This window comes from Melozone crissalis, unplaced genomic scaffold (genome assembly GCF_028551555.1).
Source record: "Melozone crissalis strain CALT ecotype California unplaced genomic scaffold, PUWL_Pcris_2 ptg000013l_1, whole genome shotgun sequence".
Classification (NCBI taxonomy): Eukaryota; Metazoa; Chordata; class Aves; order Passeriformes; family Passerellidae; genus Melozone; species Melozone crissalis.
In genome coordinates this window covers 53,549,088-53,573,562 of record NW_026535791.1, presented here as the reverse complement: position 1 = coordinate 53,573,562, position 24,475 = coordinate 53,549,088, and the positions used below count along the sequence as shown (strand labels likewise).

General features: G+C 35.2%; 1 protein-coding gene across 2 annotated transcripts in view; it reads left to right on the top strand.

The window, feature by feature from the left end:
* Nucleotides 1-24,475, top strand: part of NLGN4X (neuroligin 4 X-linked) — a 160,630-nt gene that overhangs the window by 124,436 nt on the left and 11,719 nt on the right. For both annotated transcript variants that reach the window (XM_054271442.1, XM_054271439.1), the window contains 2 exons: nucleotides 21,517-21,702; nucleotides 23,621-24,410. In XM_054271442.1, the coding sequence (XP_054127417.1) occupies nucleotides 21,517-21,702; nucleotides 23,621-24,410 (976 nt within the window). The remainder of the gene's footprint in view (nucleotides 1-21,516; nucleotides 21,703-23,620; nucleotides 24,411-24,475) is intronic.

The window sequence follows — 24,475 nt, the reverse complement described above, 5'->3', positions numbered from 1 at the left end:
AAACTGTTTTGAGTAATTTACTGCTGTGAAAATTGAGAAAAAAATGACACAATATAGTAAAATGATCAAATAAACTACTTGGAAAATGAAAATGGTTCTTTGGGCTGTGACATGAAAAAAATGGTGAGACTAAAGTAACATCTAAAACAGATATATAGATATTACTTCCTCCCCACCACCCTCTAGAATATTTTACACAAAGAGATCTTCCACTGATTGTTCTAATACATAAAATGCTTTCATAACCATATCAAAATATTCTAAGTCAAATAAATTGCATAATTTTGTATAAACATTGTGGGTAAAATCCTGACCTGACAGAAAACAACAAGAGAATGTTTCTGTGTACTAAATAAAACCTACTTAAAATCTACTGAAGTTAGATGTATCTACTGAAATGGTGCTATTGCTACTATTAATACTAATACTATTTAAACTGTAGCATTTTGGTGCTAGATACACAGATTTCCATGATAGCAGAAAATTGAATTTGCTAACTTAAAGATGCATGATTCATGCACAATGCATTCTAGCTATTGGCAGGAAAGCATATTGGTATTTCTCACAAACACTAAGCATCATTAAATTCTCCTGATCTTCAGAGATGTAAGTGCTGTAAATGCTACTTTTTTTATATTTTTCTGAGATTTGAAAGTGCAGATCTTTTTTTTTTGTTTATAAACTTTATAAAGTTTGCTGTATGAGTTCCTCTAATAATTTAGTCAGACATTCATTTTTTAGATTATCTATTTTCCAAGACCAAAATTCTAATTTATTTTTATGCTTTGTATCATTCTGTATAAGACTTTGACTCACAATATTCTTAGGGAAGACAGGCAATGTCATTTTTCATAGTTACTACAGAACTGATTGAGAATCTTTTGAAAAAGTGGACAGACTTATTTTTTCTTCTTTTGTTTCTCTAAACAGGAATTTTTTTGTTGGTTTTGGTTTTGGAGGGTGGGTTTGTTTCTTTGTGGAGGGTTTTTTGTTTATGTTTCAGGGTTATTTGTCTTTTTTTTTTTTTTAATCTGTTTTGGTTAGTTGGTTTGGATTTTTTCTGAGTTTGTGTGTATGTTTGTTTTTTTTTTTCCTTTGGGATTTGGGTGGGGATTTTGGAGGAGGGGTGGTGGTGTTGCTTTTTTGGGGGGCATGGTGTTATTTTTTTTTTCTGTAATCCTAGTGCGTAGTCTTAATATATGCTAAGGAATGTGGCTAGCCTTTGGTGGTGTCAGATATTTGTGGTCCCGTTAGATAGCACTTGCCTTTAGGATTAATAACATTTTATTCCTGTGGGACTTACAGAAATGATACCTGAGTCTGTTAGAAAATTCACGGCCACACAGAGTTAACTCTCTGTCTCCAAAAATCTTATTTTAGACAAGCAGTCACAGGCTAATGAAAGGATGATAGCAGAGGCACATGGTGAAAGGAGTAATGGATGATAATTTATTTGAAGAGAAGTCATTCTTAGGATGGTATTCTAGTGGAAAGAGGTAAGAAATAGACAAAGGATGATAGCTGAAGGGAATGTGCTAAAGGAAGGACAGGCAAGAAAAGTGAAAATGGGGCAAAAAATTCGCAAAAATACATTGAAATCTCATTCGAAAACTTATAATTTACATGCCCAAATTTGGTTTCTACACACCTGCTTCTACTAATCTGACTTCTTTATTGTCTTTGCTCTCCTGGAATAAGACTAAGACCGAGGACAAAGTCATTAAATGTCTTTATATCTGGGGAGAGCTTTAATAGATTGCCACAAAAGAATGTCAGTGGGAGGAGGGTCTCTAGGCTTTGGTTTGGTTGCTTGTGCTCTCACCAGTTAGCTAGTCCTTTTCTTCAGTCTTTTCTCTGTGTGCAGTGTCTTGTTGGTAGGTCTACCAATCATTATCATTCCAGCACTCGAGGTGAGGCTGCCCCAGCTCAGAGCAGAGCAGGACAATCCCCTCCCTTGCCCAGCTGGCCATGCTGTGCCTGATGCCCCCAGGACAGGGTTGGCTCTCCTGGCTGCCCGGGCACTGTTAGTTCATATTTAGCTTTCTGTGTATCAGGACCCCCAGGTCCCTTTCTGCAGCATTGCTCTCCAGCCTCTCTTTTCCCAGTCTGTACATCCAGGGTTGCCCCATACCAAGTGCACAGTCTGGCACTTCCCTTGTTGAACTTTTTATGGTTGGTGATTTCCCAGCTCTCTAATTTGTAATGGACTCTCTGCAGGGCCTCCCTGCCTGCTTTTGAGGGAGTCAACACCTCCTCCCAGTATTGTACTGCCTGTGAACTCAGTATCCCCTCGAGTCTGGCAGCCAGGTCATGAAGATGAAGAGCGCAGGGCTGAGGATGGAGCCCTGTGGAGCCCTGCTAGTGGCAGGTCACCAGTCTGCCACCCCATTCCCTTTAACACTTTGTGCCTGACCTTTGGGCCAGTTGCTCATCCATCTCATGATGGGAAAGATACAAGTTCTTTGTTCTCATAGCAGTAAGATATGTACTTTTTTTTTTCAACTATGAATGATTTAATAAATTTAAGTTTTTTTCATGTAATTTTTCTTCTCTTTTTGAAAGAGAAGCGATTCCTCTAAAAGTTACAAGTAATCCATTTTTATAAGATATCAAGTACACAGTTAAAGATGCTGGAAGGCTTTGCTGTTTCTCTTATTTGCATACACCTTTTCAGAAAAAGATATAATAATTTTTAATCTATAGGAGGCTTCTAAGAGTCTCCTGTGGAAAAATAGTTTTAGATAGATAATGTGAGAATACAATAATAGCACTCTCACCATAAGTTTTTTAAAAGTCTTGCCAATGTTACATTCATTTAATCTTTGGTATAATCTAGGTTTGTGTAACAATTTCACTCTGAGAGCACAATACTACAGTGAATCAGAGGGCATTGTTAATGCTTTGTTTTCTGTGGAAGTCAGTTAAATATAGAAATAATCTGGCCATGAGTATTTGTGAGGGATTAGGCAGCAAATAAAGTGGGAATTGAAATAAGCATTTTTACCAGAGAAAATAAGTAAAGCAAGAACAAAATGACTTTTAAGCTTAAAGACCTCTAATAGTGGATATGGAATAGACTCCAAATGTCCTTATTGTTAAGTGTGAATATTACCATTCTCTAGTGTCAGTTAAGACTTGAATGAGAAATGTTGCTGATAATGACCTGGATACACAGTATAAATAATTTTCTAGCATTGAGCATAGCAGATTTACCAGCAATCTCAGAAAATAATCTATTTCCTTCAGTAAAATTTATTTCCAGGTTTCAAATGCATGAAAGAATTTTTTGGACAAATTCCTACTTCTGTCTTCAAGAGTGAGACAAGTTGTATTGCTATAAGAGTAAATCTAAAGTGAAGGCAAAAAACCCTATAACTGTAAAGGAATACAGCTTTTCAGCTTTGTATATGTATATATATATATATATATATATATATATATATATATATATATATATTAAAACTTCCAATCCTTCTCTTATATTGTCCAGTACAGGAGTTTGCGAGAGCTCTGAAGATCCTCTATAAAACCCGTTGTATAAAATGTACATTTATAACTGCAGATGCTCATACAGCACTCATGTATTTTCACTCTACCATCAACTTCAGAAATTTTAAGAATCTAGTAGCAATCCCTTGCTGTTAATTGCAGCACAGAAAAACTAAAAGAGGCTAATAACCCTTATGACATCTAAGAAAATGCGCAGAGCTGTCATTAGGAAGTCTCCATTGACTGACTACATGAAAAAGCTAGATGATAAGATTCAGCAATGTTCTTAACATTAGTAAAGTTAGATGGAGAGGAATCCTATTCTTAAAATCTTCCCTGAAGTTTCTAAGTTTGGTTAAACTCTATAATACCTTAATACTTTTGTTCAAGTTTAGGTAGACACATCATTTTTATCACTCTGAGCCTTTTGAGGCCCACTGTGGAGAAGAGAACCCAGCTCTGTGTCCTCATTGCTTGCTGCTCTGTGTGTGTTCAGAGTGTATGCATAAGAAAAGTCATAAGCAGAAACGGATGGTAAAAATCTGAAAAAAAGACAGCCAATGAAGACATAGTGTTTCCAATCCGTTTGTCACTTTCTGCAACAGAAATGCTGGAAATAAAACATAAATTACTTCCCCAAAAAACTGGGAACACATCAAAACTATATTCAGAGTTTTAACTGACTCACATTTTTCTATATCCAGGGCAAGAAATTACTTTTCCAGTCTTAATGGGGCTTTGAACTGACATTGACATTTTGATGAATGATGTTTAGCTTTTTTGACTCCTGTGTCTTCTGTTGAGAGCTGAAGAGATATTTAAAATTTTTGGTGCTCTACATAATGCCATAGAACAATCTGTTAAAGCTCTAATTTCATCTTTTAGTGGAATATTCCTGTACTAATAATATGATAATTCTTTATCAATAGATAATTCTATGTAGTCCCCTTGCATAGTTCATATTACCAAAACTTATGGTCCTTAATTTTTTTTATTCTCAGTTTTAAATGAAACTCTCATTTGTTTTAAGGAAGTTATCCTGAATGAAAACTACTGCATCTGTTATTTTGTTTATTTTATCCAAGTCTTATTGAGTCAATGGGCATCTTTGTAGGGACTTGCTTGGATGTGGAATTTATGCACTGCAGAGCACCCTTTCAGTGAAGCTTGAGAGAATGGGGCTCACTTCCAAAGGTTTACAGACTTAGGCCTGATCTTAGATTTATTCACAAAAGGATATAAGGATCCCAAGTTCAGTTTTGTCATGTTGCACAGTTATGTCTCATTGCTTTTTCTGTAATGAGGAGTGATTACAGTTTCTCTCACAAAATGCTCAACTTATCTGTCTGAAGTCAAGAGACAAAATTTAAAGTAGGTAAGTATTTATATTAATGGCTAACTGCTATTTCTGAAATCCCTATTCAGGTACAGCCTAATCCTTTAAGAAGCAAGATCTCTTTCAGTTCTCAGTATAAAGCCATTCACTGGATCATTTTAGTAATACTCAGAAAGTAGCCTTCATGGGAATAACTAGGAAGGGGAGAGAGAGAGAGAGAGATGTGAAAAAACATGCATGAAAGGCCACTAAAAGCTGTCCAGTGACAGTGTCTATTGCCTCGAAGTCCAGTTTATAGTATCCTATCTCGTCTTGACTTCTACAACCTTTTGAGATTAAAAGCAAATTAAATCATGATGATTGAAATTATACGTTTTGTAATTTAAGTGATGTTTTAATACTACTGTGGATGAGAGGAAGTTATTCCATGTTCTCCCCTTTACCCATAACTCAGATCTGGAATATAAATAATTTATTGTTGTTTATCACTCATGAGGAGTAGTTTTGCAAGAATTTTTCCCTGGAATTTTGAGGGATATAGTCCTCATCTATAATGGAATCTGTACAAAACCCTCATTGTGTTGTTAATGATACTTTTGTTTGATGTATTTATACTTATTTCTCTTGTTAAAGTTTGTTTCCGAATTGTTGTTTTTATAGTGACCTTCCCATTGACTCCTCTCTGTTTAGGGCTGATCATGGCAACTACGTAATGTCACAAATATCTTTATGTAAAATGTAAAATGCATCTTATGGAAGAGATAATCACTATATATATATATATAACATATATTACTGTATGTATTCTGCATTGGTATATTATGATTGCAGTATTTCTTTGAAATTTTCATTTAATACTAACATTACTTTTTATGAACTTTCAAGTTTGGGTCATTTTCTCAGAAATAATTCTCATTCTTTAATTCCTGTGATCTCATTTACCTACCTGTGAAACTTTTTAGACTGGCAAAGTTTACTCTGGAAGGAATGTTGTGCTGTGCTGCTTCTCCTGAGGTCTGATAGATTTGGTCACTGCCAGACACAGATTTGGTTACTGCAGACACTGAAAATGCTGGTTAATAATTAATTATTTTTTCTCTTTTCTTCATTCCATAACATGTCCCTACATCTCTTGGTTCTTTGAAAGAGTTGAAATCCAGTTTAACATACAGATTTGAGCCATATTATTTTTAAAGTGATTTACATTTGTAGTCTATCTGTCTTCATAATGGTGGCTTGTTTAAATTAAATTATTATTTTTATGTTTTAAGTTCTTTTTCTCAAAAATCTACTAGAAAAGGGTAAATTTCTGTGTGAAATATTTTTGTTTGCCTCAGTGGCTGGAGGAACATATAAATATGAACATTCATAGCATATCAATTATATATTTATTAATTCTGGTATATTCATGGCTCAGTAGCAACAGAGAATGTGTTACAGTGGTTCTATTAATAAAAGTTACTGATTTGAAAGGAATATGGAATTCTATTCCCCTCCTCCAATCACCCTGAAATGTGTTAAAAACCTAGTCTATGAATTTTTTCTCTTTTTTTCTCAGAATATGATAAATATTTTATAAAAATTGAGTCTTCATTAGAAGAAGGTAATCCTCAAGCACACTGGTGGTAACCCAGCATCCCTGTAGAGGACACCAGGAAAACTGGGGTTAGCTGTAGTTTGCATTCAGAGGGAATCATAGGCAAATATCCACTTTGTTATGAAACCTAAAATTTTCCTTCTAGATGGAATTACTGGGTTTCTTGTTGCTATAATGAAAAGGCAGCATCTTTCAGAGATTTTGAGAGAAGCACAGCTTCTTATAGAACTGTTGATTTAATGGCATAACACAAGGTGGCTGAACTGCCATCCTAAACAAGGACAAGATGAATGAATAAACTGTTCTGTTTTGTTGTATAGCTGATTGGAAGTTGCCATATGAAAATCACTGTTTTATTATAGACCAACATCAGTGCCCATTCACAGCATTGTGATCATCTGTCTCTGTTTCTGGAAGTGAAACTGAATACATTCCAGTGGCTGGCCTCTGGTATAACCAATAGTAGAAGGGAAGGGAAGGGAAATTTGGTCATGAAAAAAATAGCTTAAAATGAAAGAGTTGCATGTTAATAGAAAGATGGAAGGGAAAGAAGAATTCTTTCTTGTAAGAAAAGAAGGTTTCATCTATGTAAAAAATTGAAATACTTAATGAAGGGGTCAAATCTGATGAGGGATTTCTTATGCTATAACTTTGCCTGATGCTGCCAATCTAATTCTCACTCAAAGGATATTCTCCAGCAACTGATGCTGGTGAGTTCATAGTTAGCTATACCATTCAGTAGTTGTACACAGGGCTTTATATGTACTTTTTAATGGTTCTGCAGCAATTTAAAATTAATCATCTCTTGGTCACAGACTAGAATATAAACTTCACTTTCCTTCTTTATTGGTGGATTGAAAGATAATCTGTGCGTGTTGAAAATGTGATAGTATAGTCATAATATTTTCAAAGTTTCCTTTCAGTAGGCAATGGTGGTTTTTTATGGAATAAAATAATTCCTCACATAGATTTTGTGCTACTAGATCTGTTCTTAGAAGGATTATATCAACATCATGTGCTCGCCTTCAGATTAAAGTATCAACAATACTTGTTCTTTTGAAAAAGCCTTCCATGTTTATATCTCATTTGAATTTATCTCAGTTTAGCTTACTGCCTTTTTGTTGTTTTTGACTTTTTCTTGCCAAATAAGTGAGTTTTTGTGATCATAAATGTATTTTTACATTGAAATTAAGTTCTATCTCAATCTTTTTGCAAAAACCTCTGCAGACTTGTATTCCAAAATCTAAAGAATGCAATTTCATTATATGTGTATGACTTAAATGAGGTAGATGCCTGCCGATACCCTTAAGATTGAAGAGATATCTAAAGATCTAACTCAACTCTCTACACTGACAGTATTTGAAACTAAGAGAGACAAATCTTACTTTTTTCTGTTCTCCTAAAATCCTGAATTTTTTTGGCTCATTCTTCATCCACACTGTTAATCTCTTAAAATAAAAACCTCAGGATGGATTACAGTGTTCCTCATAGGGATGAAGTCATCTCTCTTTTCTTACAAACTGCTTCCTCCTTAAATATCCAAAGATAGCACTGATTTATCACACTGGAATCTTCTCTTCAGTTGGTCTAAAAAAATCCCCAGCCCCTTGGGACTTTTCTAGTCATTGATTTGTAGGTTACTGCCCATTGCTCCTCTCACATTCACATACTTTCCAAACCTATGGCTTCCATTCCATGCTCGTGTGTAAATCTGTGCTTTGCTCTGGATAAAGAATTTTTTTTGGAGGAAAAAGAGCAGAATACTAAGTGTATTTGTAGCTTGCTGCCTAGGTGTTTCATCCCCTTTAGATCAGTAATCTGTAAGATTTATTGTCTGTGATTTTCTATTTACTTTCATTAATGAAAACATTTGCTTTGCAACATGCTGAATTAGAACTGGAAGCCATATTCTTCTTTATTCCATTATTAATTCTAAAAGTGGCTTTCTGTGTCTTGGGTTTTCAGTTTCTCTACTTGAGTTTCTTCATTTGCAAAATAAGAGTAATCGTATTTTTTTACTTTCAGAGGCAGGGCACCAATAAATTACCATGACATGAAAGAAAATCAAAATGAAACAAAACCAAACAAATGAAAAATAAACAAACAAAAAATCCAACCAGACAAACAAAAATCCAAAATATTGGGAAGAGATAAGAGGTGAAAAGAAGGCAGGACAGAGTGAGATAAATGTAATCCTATCACAGAAATTGCTATATAGACCTACAGTCAGCAAAGGCTAGTTTGACTAGAGAGCACTTATACACAGCTGTAAGTCTCTGCCACACCTTTTTCATCAGTTCCTTTTCCAGAACAGCAAAGCTGTAGGGATTCATGCTCCTGTACTTACTGCAACCTTAATTATCTGAGCAATAACAGAAGGAACACTGACATAGACTTCTGGTAATTTAAGACAAAAACCCTTTATCTTATTCTGTCAAAAAAAAAAAAAATCTGTCAGGGTTTTTTTTTAACCCAATTTCACACAATCTATTTCTTTTGATATGAAATTAGTCTTAGGTTCTAAAATTTGGTGTAAACATGGTTGGTTTTTTTACATCCAAATTATGAAATTATAAAGCTGTGAACCTGGAAGTACAAGGCAACTTGACACTCAGATTTCTATCCCTCTGTGTAGCTCATAAATTCTATTAAAAGGAATGGATGTGACCTCAAGTTTAAGACCCTAGAAGCAATAACAATGGTGCACTAACAAGAAAGTAAAAATTCTCAGCTCATCCTTTGAAAATGAAGAGCCTTGTATCCATCTATTTTCTCATTGTAATGAAGACTGTATATATTGAGATTTATGCTTTTTAGGGGGTATTTTGAATATTTGTGTGGGTTTGTGTGTTTGTGAATGTGTATGTTAAATATTTCAGAACAAGAAAACATTAATAATATGCTGAACTTCTGTCCAGGAGGCTGGTTATTTTCCTGATTTCTAGTCCACATTCTCAGACACTATGTTTGGTATCAAACTAAACACAAAAAATATATCTGCACTGATGTTATGTTCCTAAAGCTCTCTCAGGAGGATATTGATGCGATTAAAAATCTTGGATAAAAATAGAGGAAAAAAAAAATAAAAACTGTGAATGGGCTGAATGACCCACTTAGAAACATATTTGGTGACCTGCCATGAAATGGTTAGAGGATGAAAAAGGCACCATAAAAAATTTTGCATCCTGTTGGGAGCCCTGATATCTTCAGTAAGAATATCAGTACAAAGACTTGTTGTCACAAACAGACAAATGGTGCTTGTGAGTCATTCCTTTGATTCCAAAGTAGCACGCAAGCAAAATTGTCTCTGTTCATAGTGCAATAAATTCAGCAAATGGTGACAAACAACTACCCAGCTTACATAAAAAGTACAGGCTAGCCAGGGTAAGTTAAAAGTTTCATTAATTGTTAGGTAAAATACCAATTGCCACAAACTGTTTTACTTCTATTCATGTATTTTGTATATATTTGCACTGCAAAAGCAAAGCCCTCTGTATATTACAAACTGTGCAGAGCTAAAACGAGCTTTCTAAAAATAGTCTAAAAATTATTCATAAAGAACACATTCTATAGTAAGCAGTGCTGGAAATCCTTTCTGGAAAGTTTAATTTAGATGTATGTAGTCATGTTGGGATGTTTATTTGGTAGCACTGCCTGTTGGTTACTTGTGTTTGATGAGATGTTGAACCCAAACACTATCTCTGTGGTCCTTGAGGATGCCTGATTTCATATTTTAGCATCTATTCTACAAAAGTAGTGTTTATTAGTAAGGCAGTCGATGGAGAAAGATAGGCAGCTCTGGAGACCGTAGGAAAGACTGACTTTTCCTTAGCCAAGTTTTTCCTAATTAAGACAAAGCAACCATCCTACAGGAGGCAGACACTGCTGGGAGCCTTCCTCTTAGGAGCTGGTAAGGCTTGCATTCAGGAACAGGCAGTGTGAAAAACAGGTATTTCTCATCTTATCTTGATAGTGTTCATACAAGATGTAGAAATCTATTTTACAAACTTACTCCTCCCCAAAAGAGATATTCCAATTGAGGATAGAATTTATCTTTCTGGTGAACTAGAGTGACTTCTGGTGAACTAGACAGGTTAGAAAAATCATAGGGCCATGAAACAAAGAGGCAAAAGGAAGCTGTGTGCAAGAATAATTAAAAACTTCAAGAGAAGGGAAAATAATTTAAACTGAGCAAATAATTTTATTTTATTTATGTTTCATTTGCATTATTATTTAAATTCCCATGGGAAAAAAGACAGCAAGGCAACACTGTGAGACAGCCCAGAAAGTAGATTCTGCAGCTTTCCCCCATATAGAATTTTTTTTTGTTACATGTACTTTTCTAGCAATAAATATCACTTAGTGAGTTGAAATGTTTGACAAAAGACAGATTTGTATTTTTCAGATTGTACTTAATGAACACTAAATACACACACACACGTGTGTGCTTGTGTGTTTATATGTTTATAAAAATTCCACTGGAGACCAATATGTAGATAAACATAGGGAAAAAAAGTGCAGTTCAAATTAAAAAGAAGTGAGGGAATTACAATTTCCGTGTAATACCCAGAAATTATGAAGTTCTGTGAATGTATGTGAAATAATGCGTTAATCTATTAATTTTCACTTTATGATGGCCATTTTAAATCAGAACAGATTTGGAGAAACAGTATTTCTTTAAAATTATACATTTTAAATTGGAAAACACAGCTATAGATAATTGTGTGAGTTGCATGAATGCAAGATGCATGGATGCAAGATGCTTTGAGTCATATTTATGTCCAAATAAAACCAGACCAGTAAGAAAAGCTAGAAATGTTGATTGCCATAGTTCATTGTCTTCTTTTTACCAAAAGTCTTGCGAATGGACACAATAATCCATTTTAAAAAGAACTGGTGAAATGCTTTGAATGTAAAAGACAGACCATAACATCCTGCTGGAGTTCTAGGTATCTTCAATAAGAATGTTTTTCTTATCACAAGCAATGGTAACAAAAAAGAGCAAAGAAGGTTAAAGAAAATGCTAGAATAAAGAATTATTTTCATCTGTGATTGCTTTGTTTGTTCATGTGTATTAGTTATATAAAATAGCCTTCTGATCTGTATCTAGGCAACATGAAATTGCTCCATTTTAATAGTAAGGTATGAATGTAAATAATCATTTTAATAGGCCCATACTGTAGAAGAAATAAATTACCAGTTTACCCTTCTGTAAAAGGTAAAGAGAAGCAAAAATTGCATTTTTTGAATAAAGATTCAACAATAACTAGATTTAATAAAACCTTTCAACAAGTACACACCTAAACATGAATAAGTGCTTTCAATTTTTGTCTAATGATGTAACTTGAAGAAACTTTTGTACACAGTCACCCTCACTTTTGCTTTTTTTCACTGGGAGAAATAATTTCATTCCTATCAATGCTTTACCTAGACAGATGAGAAACAGTGACTTCTGGGAATCCAAATATGAAAATGAATTCCCAGTGCTTCCACCTCACCCCCCCTCCTGGTTTATTTAACACTTCACAGCATTGTATTGTATTTCTTGTCAGTATTCTTTAGAAGCAGGATAGAATGAAATGGAACCAAAGATGTTGTGTCTGGTCATTCCTAAATATTCTTCCTTCTGCTGAACATTAATCTAAGGACAGATAACATCCAGCAGAAGTGCTTTTGGTGTGGTTAATGCTTTTTTTCATTAACTCTCAGAGGGCTGAGAGTCTTAATTTGAGGATTATGTTCTTGGATACATGATAATAGAGAGAAATATGAAGTATGAAGATGTAGAAACCAGCCCGAAGAGCTCAGCCAAAACTGCAGAATGTGAATTCCTAGCCCTCAGAACTGTTTTCTAAAGAAGTGATCATTTCTATTACATTCACTTGTTGAAAATAATAAATAGAAAATTATTGGTTTTATAATGCTGTTTTGAAACACTCAAAACATGAATATTTAGCAGTGTCTAACTTTTTTTTTCTGCACAATAACATCTGTTTCATAACCAGAAGAATTCAGGAGGAAGACAACAAAGTCTATATACTCAGCATTTATATTTCATAAAATAAGATTCATGTGTGCAAATCCAGAAGCAATTTGGGCTTTTCTGTATATTTAATAGATCTTTTAAAACTGTCTCTCTTAATCTTTTGCTGTGTTAAACAATTTGAAAGCATCCAAATCGTTCTAGGAAATAAATATTTTTGGCTTTATAAACAAATTAAATCAAAGCTTTTCAGGCATCTCAGATACATCTGCTATGAAGAATCATTTCAGAAGATCTGTCTTTTTCTCACTGGAGTAACCAAAGTAAAGTCTGGATACAGTCATATTACCCGATTATGAAATGCATCCACATTTTCTTTTGCTGCACATTGATTTCTTTTTTCAACACTTACGCCTTCTACTGATGGTTGGTAATTATCATATTCTTACAACAACTTTGCTAGAATTTGAGCCCTGAGACCTCTTAGCTTTGCTTGTTTTGTAGAGAATCTAGTTGTGTTCAAACACATTGAGGATCATTTGGAGCAGAAATTAGCAGAAGCTCAATTTTTAGTAGTGATATATTGAGTGCAGGTGAACCAAGAGTGTTTGCTGCTCTAATGCATGTCAGCTAATGCCAGGACAGCTGGACTGATTCCACAGGAATAAGATTCATCTGGGAGATTTTGATAGCATGTTTCAGTTTCCTAACAGAAGGGGTAGCACAAATTACCAAAGCACGGGAGCTGCTGCCACAGCCTCCCCCAGCCCTGACAGACAGCAGCACTTTGTGCGGCCGTCCCTCTGACCTGCTCTGCTTCCCAAGCGGGTTCTCTGCAATTTCCATCCTTCTTGTGCTTTCTTTAGAGTAGTAACTGATCACCTTCTTCCCTGCTCTTTCCACACCACCCTGCAGGATTGGAAGATGAGTCTGACACCCTTCTGCATGTGCCTCCCTTGCTCCTCTGTTGGCACATATTGGATGGAGCTGAGGTGGAGCTTGTCATGCCCTTAAAGATAATTCCTGTTAATCTTTTCTTGTCTTGTGAAGAGTGATTGCTTAGTGGCTGATTAGAGTCAGACTGTGACTCGGTGCTTTAATTTGGCTTCTAGAAAAGGTGGTGTTTTTTGTTTTTTCTTTCTCTTTCTCTCTTCTATCTATAACAGAAGGTTTTCTGGAGACTAATCTTCCTTTACAAAAGTCCACCCCTGTGAGTAGGGTCTCCCTACAATTCATATCTCTATCTGAGATGCCAAATGATTGATAATGTGAATATTTTATAGCAACTGATTTAGGACTGAATTAGTTTGCTTTTGAAATGTGTTGTTTTGAGTATGACAGCAATAACACTGGGGAGACGAGGTGGAGGGTATCCCCAAAAATCCTATCTGACACTTGGGAATTGTCACTTCATCATTTCCAGTGGTCTCCCAAAAATGCCCAAAACTGAATCCATCCTGGAGAAAAAATTAAGAGCTAGAGCACAATTTGGAGATACTTAGAAATCCCAAAAACTGTTCTAAAGACAATTCTAGCTTATTCTTTCTATTCAAGTATTCTTTACTCAAGTTTTCTCATATGGTCTGCAAATCACTACATGCATGTGTAAACAAAAACAGTGTAATAACTGAAACCATCACTATTAGCTGAAAAAAGTGTATCCTGAGGTTCATAAAAAAACCCCAAACCAATAAAAAGGATAATAGTAATTCATTACTGTTAACCTTTACATTTATTTAGTGCTAAAAAACATATATTTTTAGTCAGAGAAGCACAGAAGAAAGCACCAAAACCCAAACCCAAGAATAAATATATTAGTGAGGAAAATCCCACATTAGCTGAAACATTAAATTAAACAAATCTAATCAACATTTCCTTTTCTAAATTATAAATGTAATAATTGAAAATCTAATTCCTCCCTAAGGGCCATAAGTAATTCTATTAGGAAGCTGTTATATACCACTTAAGGAAGTTTGTGTGATGCCTATGAAATGGTAGCTATAGTACCACAAACTCAGCTATCAACAAGTGACTCATTAAAATGTCTAAAATTTAAATGTTGGTTCTTTCATCTTATTTTAAAGAATAACTTTATCTCCCTTGTTATTGCAACTTTAAAAATCAAATTACATCCCCAATGACATGAAAAATAACATACAAAGACAATTGGAGCTCTGGAATTTGTTTTGTCCTTCTGCTTAGGGAAAGGCCCTGGAAAAGTACTGGGAAAATTAGCTACTAATACCATAGGTGTCAGAGTTATAAATATATGTGGAATAATACAAAGAACATGTAAAAAAAAAGGCAAAACCCAAATGGCATCACTTTAGAAGTGGAGATTGTGCTGTAGGTGTAGATTACTGTACTGGGAGAGGTAGGAATTAAGATTCTTAATGTGGGAATTAAGAATTGAATTAAGTTTCTTCAGAGCAGCCCATATGATGCTGTGGTTTGTGTCTCTTGCTAACGTAGTGCTGATAACAGACTGATATTGTGGTTGTTGCTGAACTGTGCTTACACAGGTCCAAGGCTTTTTATATTTTCCTTGCTGACAATAAGTTGGAGGCTGACAAGAGTTTGGGAGGGTGAGCAAGGAGCAGGACAGTGGACCCACATTGACCAAGCAGATGTCCCACGGTGTATCGTCACACAGAGGACACAATGCCAGAGGAAGAAGTGGGGTGGGTCTGACTTCCAAGTAGCTGTTGTTCAGGGAGTGGCAAGGCTTCACTCTGCTTTTGGGAGGTGACAGATATTGTCCTTTCCTTTAGTTATTCTTTTCCTGTTCCTTTCACTTATTGTGCTTTGTCTTAGTCGACAATTGTTCTTGTGCTTGTTTTTTGTATTTCCTCATCTGAGAAGAAAGAGTGTGTAACTGCATTAGTGCTTCATAGGTAGTCATGGCATATATTTCTTTTCAATGCCTTTGGATTTGACTGTCTAGATCAGTGATTATGAAATATTTTCAAATCGTAGGCTCATGGCACCAGATATTTATTAGTCTCTCCTTTAACACACACACACTTTTTTTTTTTTTTTTTGGCAATAACATTCCCAGAGCTGTTAATTTGCTGCAAATCAAGCTGTTAACAATGTATTTAACAGTTATCTTTTTTACTGAACCTGCTGTTTTATTGATTGTATACTATACAATGGCAGGTTTAACTTGTGCGTACTCAGTTAAATGGTAGGTAAGAAGACAGTAGATCGTTGAATGTGCTCTGAATTGTTTGATTCTGTCATCATTATTTACCATATTTTTTAAAAAAATCTACATTCTTAATGATTGGCAAAATCTTCTTCAGTGACACTTCCTATAGAGTTATGTGCTTCTCATCATGAATAATAACAATAGAATTGAATAATGTGCATATCTTAAATCTCTAATATTTTAGATAATATTCATTGGCGTAACCTCGTTGCACAATAGCTTCAGAGCATTTTACAATGAACAAGGCAAATTTAAGAGCAGTTTAAGTTTAATGTACTAATTTCAATTAGATTCCTTAAAAACGTTTCATTGTAGAATGTCATAATGGCTTTACTGAAGGAAACTGTTGATCTCCCTGGTGTTCCGATAAATTTTATGTTAAGAAGCTTTTCACGGTTTAGAAATATGCATAAAAGTAGGTTTTAAATCTTGCTAAAATGTATCCTGTTGTCTTTTCTCATTCTTTTAGTGCTAAGTGTTCTTATGCACATTTATTATCCAGAACATTTTCAAAAGATTTTTATATATTTCAGAGTTTTCCTGTATTGTAAAAAAGCAGATTTTAGGTTTCAGTACTGAATCAATATAGGAACAAATAATAGTCTCACCTCACCATCACTGACCTATTCTTTTGTACTGCATGTAGTAATGAGATTATCTTTCTAAACAAACAGATTTATGCTTTACCTTCCCAATAGAAGTAATTGAAAAGAATCCATCAACCAGAATCAGAAGAGACTGTTTTCTTAAGCCCAAGCTAGAAAATTGAATTAAAATCACCCCTGTACTTTAGCATAATCCATACCCTCATATAAAAACTATAAACTGAGTTATCTTCACTGCTTGTTTCTCCTAATTTACCATTATCTGAGTTAAAATTTAAATGAGTGTTATTTGCAGCTGGATATGGTAAATAGCCATGGCATGCAGAAATTCCCTTTTATGACCACTGCCTTAATCACACACTATCCTACTTCTGAAGTTTCTGAGTATTAAAACATTTGATTTGGCAGAGAACCTGCAAGTTTCAAACCAATTTGCAGCTGGAGGAAAGGCATTGTTGTTTTGTTTTCAGGATGAAGATGTCTCTGTGTAACATTATTTCTGCACAGACCCATACATAGACAGTTGGGAGTCCACTCATTTTATTTTTTGGCTCTAGGTAAAAATTTCAGGTGCAGCTGTGATGCTTACTCAGCTTTGCATATGCCAGTCATGCTGCAGGATTTTGGGTTTTTTTCTGCTAAACCTGTGCCAAGGACACCATCTCTCTATCTTGCATCTCACCAGCTTTTCAGTAATGTTGACATCATACTGTTAATAGATGTAGAGTCAAAAAAACCCCAAAAAATATATAGTTATATTGATTCCAACCACGATATCATCCAGCCAAACATCCTTCCTCCTAACACTATTGGGGATGTTTGGGAATGGTAAGGGAAGGGCAAGTGTAGGACATTTATATGATAATTCCCTCTAATGCTTCTCTATTCTCCAACTATTTATATTTCAGGGTCTTCCTGAACAAGCTGTAGTCTCTATGTTCTCAATAATCCCCAGTGATTTTTGCTTGGCATTTGAACTGGTCCAGTTTTACAGTGGTAAATATGATAGGTACAGACAAAATCTATTAGAAAATATGAAGGCTCTGCTGTATGCTTGCCCTTTGCGCTTTGCTTTGAAAAGGCCCTACCCTGGTATTTCACAAATGTAAACAAAAAAGACATGACTGTACTCTGAAGCACAGTCTCCAGTCTCTTATTTATATTGCTTATGTCATAGTTCTGATCAGTTGCTGTACAAATCAATCTTTGTATGTCACCTGACAAACAAACTGCAGCAGGCTATTGGACAGCAATATGAAAATTATGAAAATATCAGAAAATGAAGCAGAGGCTTAAAAAAGAGGACTTAAATAGATCAAAATGCACTAACTTGTTGATTTTCTACAGATTTCCCAGTGATTAATTTCTTGTTGTGACATTGTGGCTGTTTAATGTTTCTTACTAAGTTCGGAATTTTTTTTGTCTGAGGGCTGTTCCTCAGAAATGAAACATTTTGTTTTTAAGAAAACCTGTGAAGGGCAGAAGTTGAAGCAAAAGTACTTCATTTACAAAGAAAAGTATGTTTCATTTCAAGATATACTTTCAGAATTGATTGTAGTACCTAGTAAAATTCATGATAGAATCAAGTTTCATTTTTCATTTTTTATATTTTCCCTCCTTAAATAGAAATCAAATACGATTGGTTGAATTTCTGATTTATTTAAATCTGAGAGTCAGTGAATTTTACTAGTACCAAAATGTATTTGTAAGTTTTGATGCCATTTTGAGCCAGTAATATAATACCAGATTTCACCAAGGCAACTTCATCTGTTTCCACTGGGAAACAGTCCCCCAACTTGGGGCTTGGAAAGGAGAGAGAGAGAGAGAGAGAGAGGGGAAAAGGCACAAACCAGCAGAGTAATATTCACAGTTGAAATTCAGGCTTTCAGACAGCTATGAAATTGATTTTGTATGTATTAGGCCCATGGGGCCAAAATATGAAGATAAAGAATGGACTTTTCCTGCAGTGATGTAGTATTGGGTATTGCCGTGTGCAAAATGTCAAAGGGAAGTTGTGTAATTTATTTTTTTAAATAATTTAAAAAGAACAACAAAGTAGGTCATATAAATTTAAAAATGAAAATTACTGCCAGATTGCAGTTATCTTGGTCATTTTATTTATCTCTAAGGGTGAAATTATAGTTCTCAGATAATAATTTGCAATCTTTAACATAATGGTGCAGGGGTTTTCTCCATTGCCTCTTTTTTCTTCCTACAATGTTAATTGAAGTCCTGTGGTCGGGAAAATATGATTTTTATCCTGACCATGGTTACATTATTGTTTTAATTCAGATCAAGAGCGTATTTCCACAGAAAACCTCAGTACTGTCACCACTCCTTGCACATTGTTTCACATTGCAGAGAGTTAATTACAGCTTGGGCTCTTCCAGGTGAGCTTCAGCTGGAAGATGTCCTGCCCCTTATGTCCATAAGAAGTCATTCATTCAGCCCATGGGCCAGGCAATAGCTTGGTCATGGTAAAATAAAGGACATGAAATATGTGCAGTGGAGAGGCAGTCCACCCATTTCTTTAGACTGACTCTTGAAGGTCTGCCAGCCGTACTGGGGATGTGTAGGCATGGCCTCCAACCACTAGACAAGGCTGGAGCTGAGCAAAATTAAACTCTTTGGGTGGATTTTATGGATATTTTTTCTTTTACTTGTCCCAGTGGGTCTCTGCATAACATTTTAGTAGTAATGGGGAAATATCACCACTAGTATGTTGGGGCTTGGTATCACAGTAAGATTTCTGTAGCATACGAGAAAACCAACCATAAAGATAAAGCTAGGGATTTCTTTTTGTCTAAGTGTGATCTAAAGGAGCTTTGTGTGTAGCTTTGTGTATTCACTGTGTTATCAAAACAGTGCAAGTGACAGCATGTGGCTTTTAAGTAGCATTTTTAAAGGTTGTAGAAAAGGAAAATTCCCAGCAATTTCCATTTGCAATCTTTTTCTCCTTCACGATTTCTATCTAGTAGTCTAAAACGAAAGAATTTACTTGAATGCTTTCCTTTACAGAGTCAGAGAAAAATAACAGTTATTTCAGGAACTTCAGTTTAAAGAAGCATTTTTTTTTTCTCTTCACTGAAGCAATATAGAAAAAATGCCAAAAAACCCTTAGTGTTGTGTATATCTGGACAAATAGTTACTATTTGCCTGAATTTCTTCAAATAGCTTTGAAAAAATATTATGATCTGGTACTCAGAGCACGAAAGAAAATATATCCTTGGCAAGAAAAGACAGATTTATGAATTCAGTTTGTGTAATGTGGGGCTGACTCTTTGCCATGGTGATTAGTTTTTAAATTAAGAAAATTTGTTCTTGCAATTAATGAGAATCAGCAGACAACTGTGGAAACAGAAAAAAAAAATACTTCATCTTTTGAACATTAGATATTCATTGACTGCAACTTTACCAAGTTCACCTTTTAGAACATTTGGTAAGAATTCAAAATTAAGAAGTTCAAACAGCTTTAGTTTGATGCTGCTAGTAGAACTAAAACTGGTTTAGGCTCTGAATATTAATTACCATCCTGCTTTAAAGGTTACAACACTTCCTTTATCCAATGGATGTCATAGTTCTGATTGAATAAAGCCTTAATTATAGAGTATTATAGAATATTGCAGTGAGCTACAGCAACAAAGCCAGCAAGTGGATTATTCTTTCTTTGACAGGCTTATAAAGATAATAAAGGCATGTGAAAAAAAAGAAAAACACATCTGTTAAAAAAATAAATTGAGACAATTATGGATTAAGAGTGTTTATTTTTTCTCCATTTGCACAGAAGAGAAAAAAAGGTTACTGCCATTCTTACAACTATGCTTTCCATTAGTAGAGGCTTTTTAAATGAAAAAGCTTTATCATGTTACCTAGCAATATGGATATGATTTGAATTCTGCTTCCTCCATTATGTGAATACCTTCCTTCATGTGTGTTTTCATTTTTCCTATAAACAAAAAAATTATTACAGCCAATGCAAAGAGATCTGTTCCCCTTTACCAAAGCCTGGGAAATGTACTGCAAAGTCTTTTTTCCCCTAGGGACCTAGGACTCACCTTCCAGTCAGGAGTATGGAGGTCTTGTTACAGCAGGCTCACATGGTTTATGATAACAGACTCTTTCATTTACAACTGCACCAGATCATAGATCCTCTGTGTCCTGGGTCCCCCTTCTAGCAAATATTTCTCAACTGATAATTAGCTGGAAAAAACTTGCCAAGCGTTTTCCTTGTTTTGTCTTTGACAGCTGTCACTGGTGCCTAAATCAGTAATGTCCATCTGAAAACTTCCATATGCTGTAAAGTATTTCTAATAGACTTCTGATTTTGCAGTTGTCTAACAGGAAAAGTTGTCTAACAGAAAAGGGAGTTAAAGAGAGGACTGTGAGTACACAACTCAATGTGGTAATTTGGACATAGCACAGGTCTTAACTGTGAATGACAGGCAGCAGGGATAACTGCAATGTTTCACCTTAGCTGGTTTCAAAAAACCAAAATTAATCTCAATCCTAATCTTATGGTCATTTTGTTAGCAGTTGCCAGACAAGCAGCAAACATGCCATGTTTTTTTTCTAGAATCTGATAACCGCAGCACAGGAACAAAAAACAGCAGCATGAGTTTTCCTGCAATTTCCAAAGAGAAAGACAAGACCTGATTTGTTCAGATAAAGTCTTCCCACCAAAGGCTATGTTGTCATGGATTTACTTGCTTTCTTCCTAATAAATATCCTCTGTGAAACTGAAATGTAATTTTTTTTTCTCCTAGGCTTTTTCATGTTCTTTTTTTCTGTTTACTTCAACCTTCTTTTTTCTGTTTCGGAGTACATTTATCCATATCACAACTACAGAAATTTAAAGAGCTATGTAGTTTAGGACAATTTTGGTAAGAAGTATTTAAAATAATGTGTTAGAGACTTTTGTTCTCAGTCATAGACTGGCTATCTCACATCTTTGTCCAAAAACAATTTCCTAAGATTTTGCACCCGCCTCACATCTAGTTATAAAATATTTAAATTGTCTTTCTGTATTGTTGCATTGTTACAGAAACATTTCAATAAGAAAATAGTCATTCCTCATAAATGAGATCTCTGAAGTAGGGAAAAAAAATCAAGCAAAACAGCACACAGAATTTCTCTGCTTGCTCAGGAGACATTTAACTAGGACTGTGACCTTTAAAAAGAAAAAAAAAAAAAAAGAGCACAGAAGATAAAAGATGGGAAGATGTGTTGTGAATATGTAGATACCCTGTAGCTAACTCTGTATCTGGTGAACTAAAATTATGGGGTTTTGCCTTATAGGTTTTTTAAGTACTGGGGACCAAGCTGCAAAAGGCAATTATGGATTACTTGACCAAATCCAAGCTTTACGTTGGATTGAAGAAAATATTGGCTCTTTTGGAGGAGACCCGAAGAGAGTTACTATTTTTGGATCTGGGGCAGGAGCTTCCTGTGTCAGTCTCCTGACACTCTCCCACTATTCAGAAGGTAACAATCCTCCAGGCAAAGTACATTTTTTTTTTTTTTTTTAATGTTAAAATGCAATGAAAGGGCCAAACAAGGTAGGCTGAATTAGAATTACATGAAGTCTGTAATTTTTGTAAAATACCTACTAGATAGAATTCTAGATTTGTATTAGTCAACATAAATATGTTTATAAGAAAACTAAATGCTATTACAGCATTAACCTCATGCAACAAATGCCATGGGCAATATACTTTTTCTAGCTTTATCAACAGCTTCCACTGGCTCTTCTGTCAAAGAATTTGCCCTAATTAAAATGGAAAAGAGCAATGACCTTTTTGATTTTTTGTACACTCTTGGCTGCACTTCCAGCATGTATGTAGATGCTTTCCTTACATAGTAAAAATACAACAAAGCCTTAATAAAAACTGTGTTTAACTCCCCACAAGTACTATGTGATCTCACACAGTGTTCTTCAGATTTTGGTAAGGAAGCTGTGGGATTTCTACCCTCATCACCTCACCCTCCAAAAAACCCAAACCCAAACTCCAAGAATGTACAGCACCAGTACTGAACTATAAATATTCCTGGTGATAAGATCAAATCTACAAAGACTGGATAAAAGACAACACCAAAATATCTATTGTATTTAATAATCCATGTCATTTCTATCACAATAAAACAGACAGAAATTTGTAACAGATAAGCCATAGCCAGAAGTTATAGCAGGGAGGCTGGAAAACACACCTAGTTTTGAAATAAAGAGTTATGCTTGACAATTCAGTCTATTCATACAAATAAAATTCCAGTGAATAACTGTTGAGCAAGCCATGCCAAAATCAAGCAGATGGAACAATGAAAAACTTAACTGATTAAATAATTAAAATTTTTTATTGTGTGCATTCAGTTATCATCCTCAAAAGTGTATCAACAAAAACCCCACATACTTTTCTAACTTTTCTGTCTTTTGCATTTTGAGAACATGATGGTAGAAACCATGTGCAGAAGACACCCAAGTATTTCAGTTTAAATATAAAATAGGCCATTTTAGTGGTTTTACCAGAAAAAAAAACCACAGATGGGGCGGATTCACCAGTAAGCTCCCCTTGCCTTTCAGTGCTTTAAGCAAAGAAACTCTTCAGATTGGTTTTTCATCTTTCTTTCCTTCATACTCCAGTTTGTATATTAGTAAAACAACTAGAAAGAACAATTGAATATCATCTTGCTCCTTGGCAAAACAATTTAAATGTTACAATTTTAATTCAACATATAAGCAGGATTACACACATACGCACACTTGCACACACAGACACACACAATTCAACATATAAGCAATGCTAACATACACACAATAATAATTTAAAAATTAAATGGTAAATTAAAAATTTCAGAATAGAAGATTCAAACATATGAAAGTGCTTTTAATACAGCAGATTTTTTCAAGTTAGTATGATGCATGGCTTTTGTGAAGGAAATGAGAATGTGTAATTTTCGTTTGACCTTTAAACTACTGAAAGGCGCATTTATGAGTGTCATTTACATGGCAAAGAGCATTTGATTGCCTTTAGCTGCCAGTCCTTCAAAGAAATTTTCACAGGACTACCAATGTGGTAAAGCCAGAGGACTTCCATCAGATACAAGAAAGCAGCAGTACAGGAATGAGCTTTGTTCTTGAAACAGTAACCTGAAACCTTTATGCTTTTTGTGTGTGTAATCAAGAACGAGGCAGATTTTAATTAGTACCCTAGTCTACATAGCATCAAAAGGGAGCAGTGAGTAGGATCTACGGAAATTTATTCAAAATTTCATTGTATGCATCCTTGAGGGATTCTTTAATCAAAACTTTGTTTCCTTAGTAAGAAATACTTTACATTTTTTAAATACATACATATATATATTTAATATCTAATTGAATCTGTATTTAAATGATTTGCACCTGCAGGTTTGTTCCAAAAGGCAATCATACAGAGTGGAACAGCCCTGTCCAGCTGGGCAGTGAACTATCAGCCTGCCAAGTACACTCGGATATTGGCAGATAAAGTGGGCTGCGACATGCTGGATACCACTGATTTGGTTGAATGTCTGCGGAATAAGAATTACAAAGAACTCATTCAACAGACTATCACTCCAGCCACGTACCACATTGCCTTTGGGCCTGTGATAGATGGAGACGTGATTCCAGATGACCCTCAGATTCTAATGGAGCAAGGGGAATTCCTTAACTATGATATAATGCTGGGTGTGAATCAAGGGGAAGGTTTGAAATTTGTGGATGGCATTGTAGACAATGAAGACGGTGTTTCTCCTAATGATTTTGACTTTTCTGTCTCCAATTTTGTGGACAATCTTTATGGCTATCCAGAAGGGAAGGACACGCTGCGAGAGACCATTAAATTCATGTACACGGACTGGGCAGACAAAGAAAATCCCGAAACAAGACGGAAGACCCTGGTTGCTCTTTTTACAGACCACCAATGGGTTGCTCCAGCTGTTGCCACGGCTGACCTGCATGCCCAGTATGGATCTCCAACATACTTCTATGCATTTTATCACCATTGCCAAAGTGAAATGAAACCCAGCTGGGCTGATTCAGCTCATGGTGATGAAGTCCCTTATGTGTTTGGGATTCCTATGATTGGTCCCACAGAACTGTTCAACTGCAACTTTTCCAAGAATGATGTCATGCTTAGTGCAGTGGTTATGACATACTGGACTAACTTTGCCAAAACTGGGTAAGTGTGACCCCTAGCATTCATTTTGTTGATAGCATACTTCTAAAATAGTAAGTATCCCATTC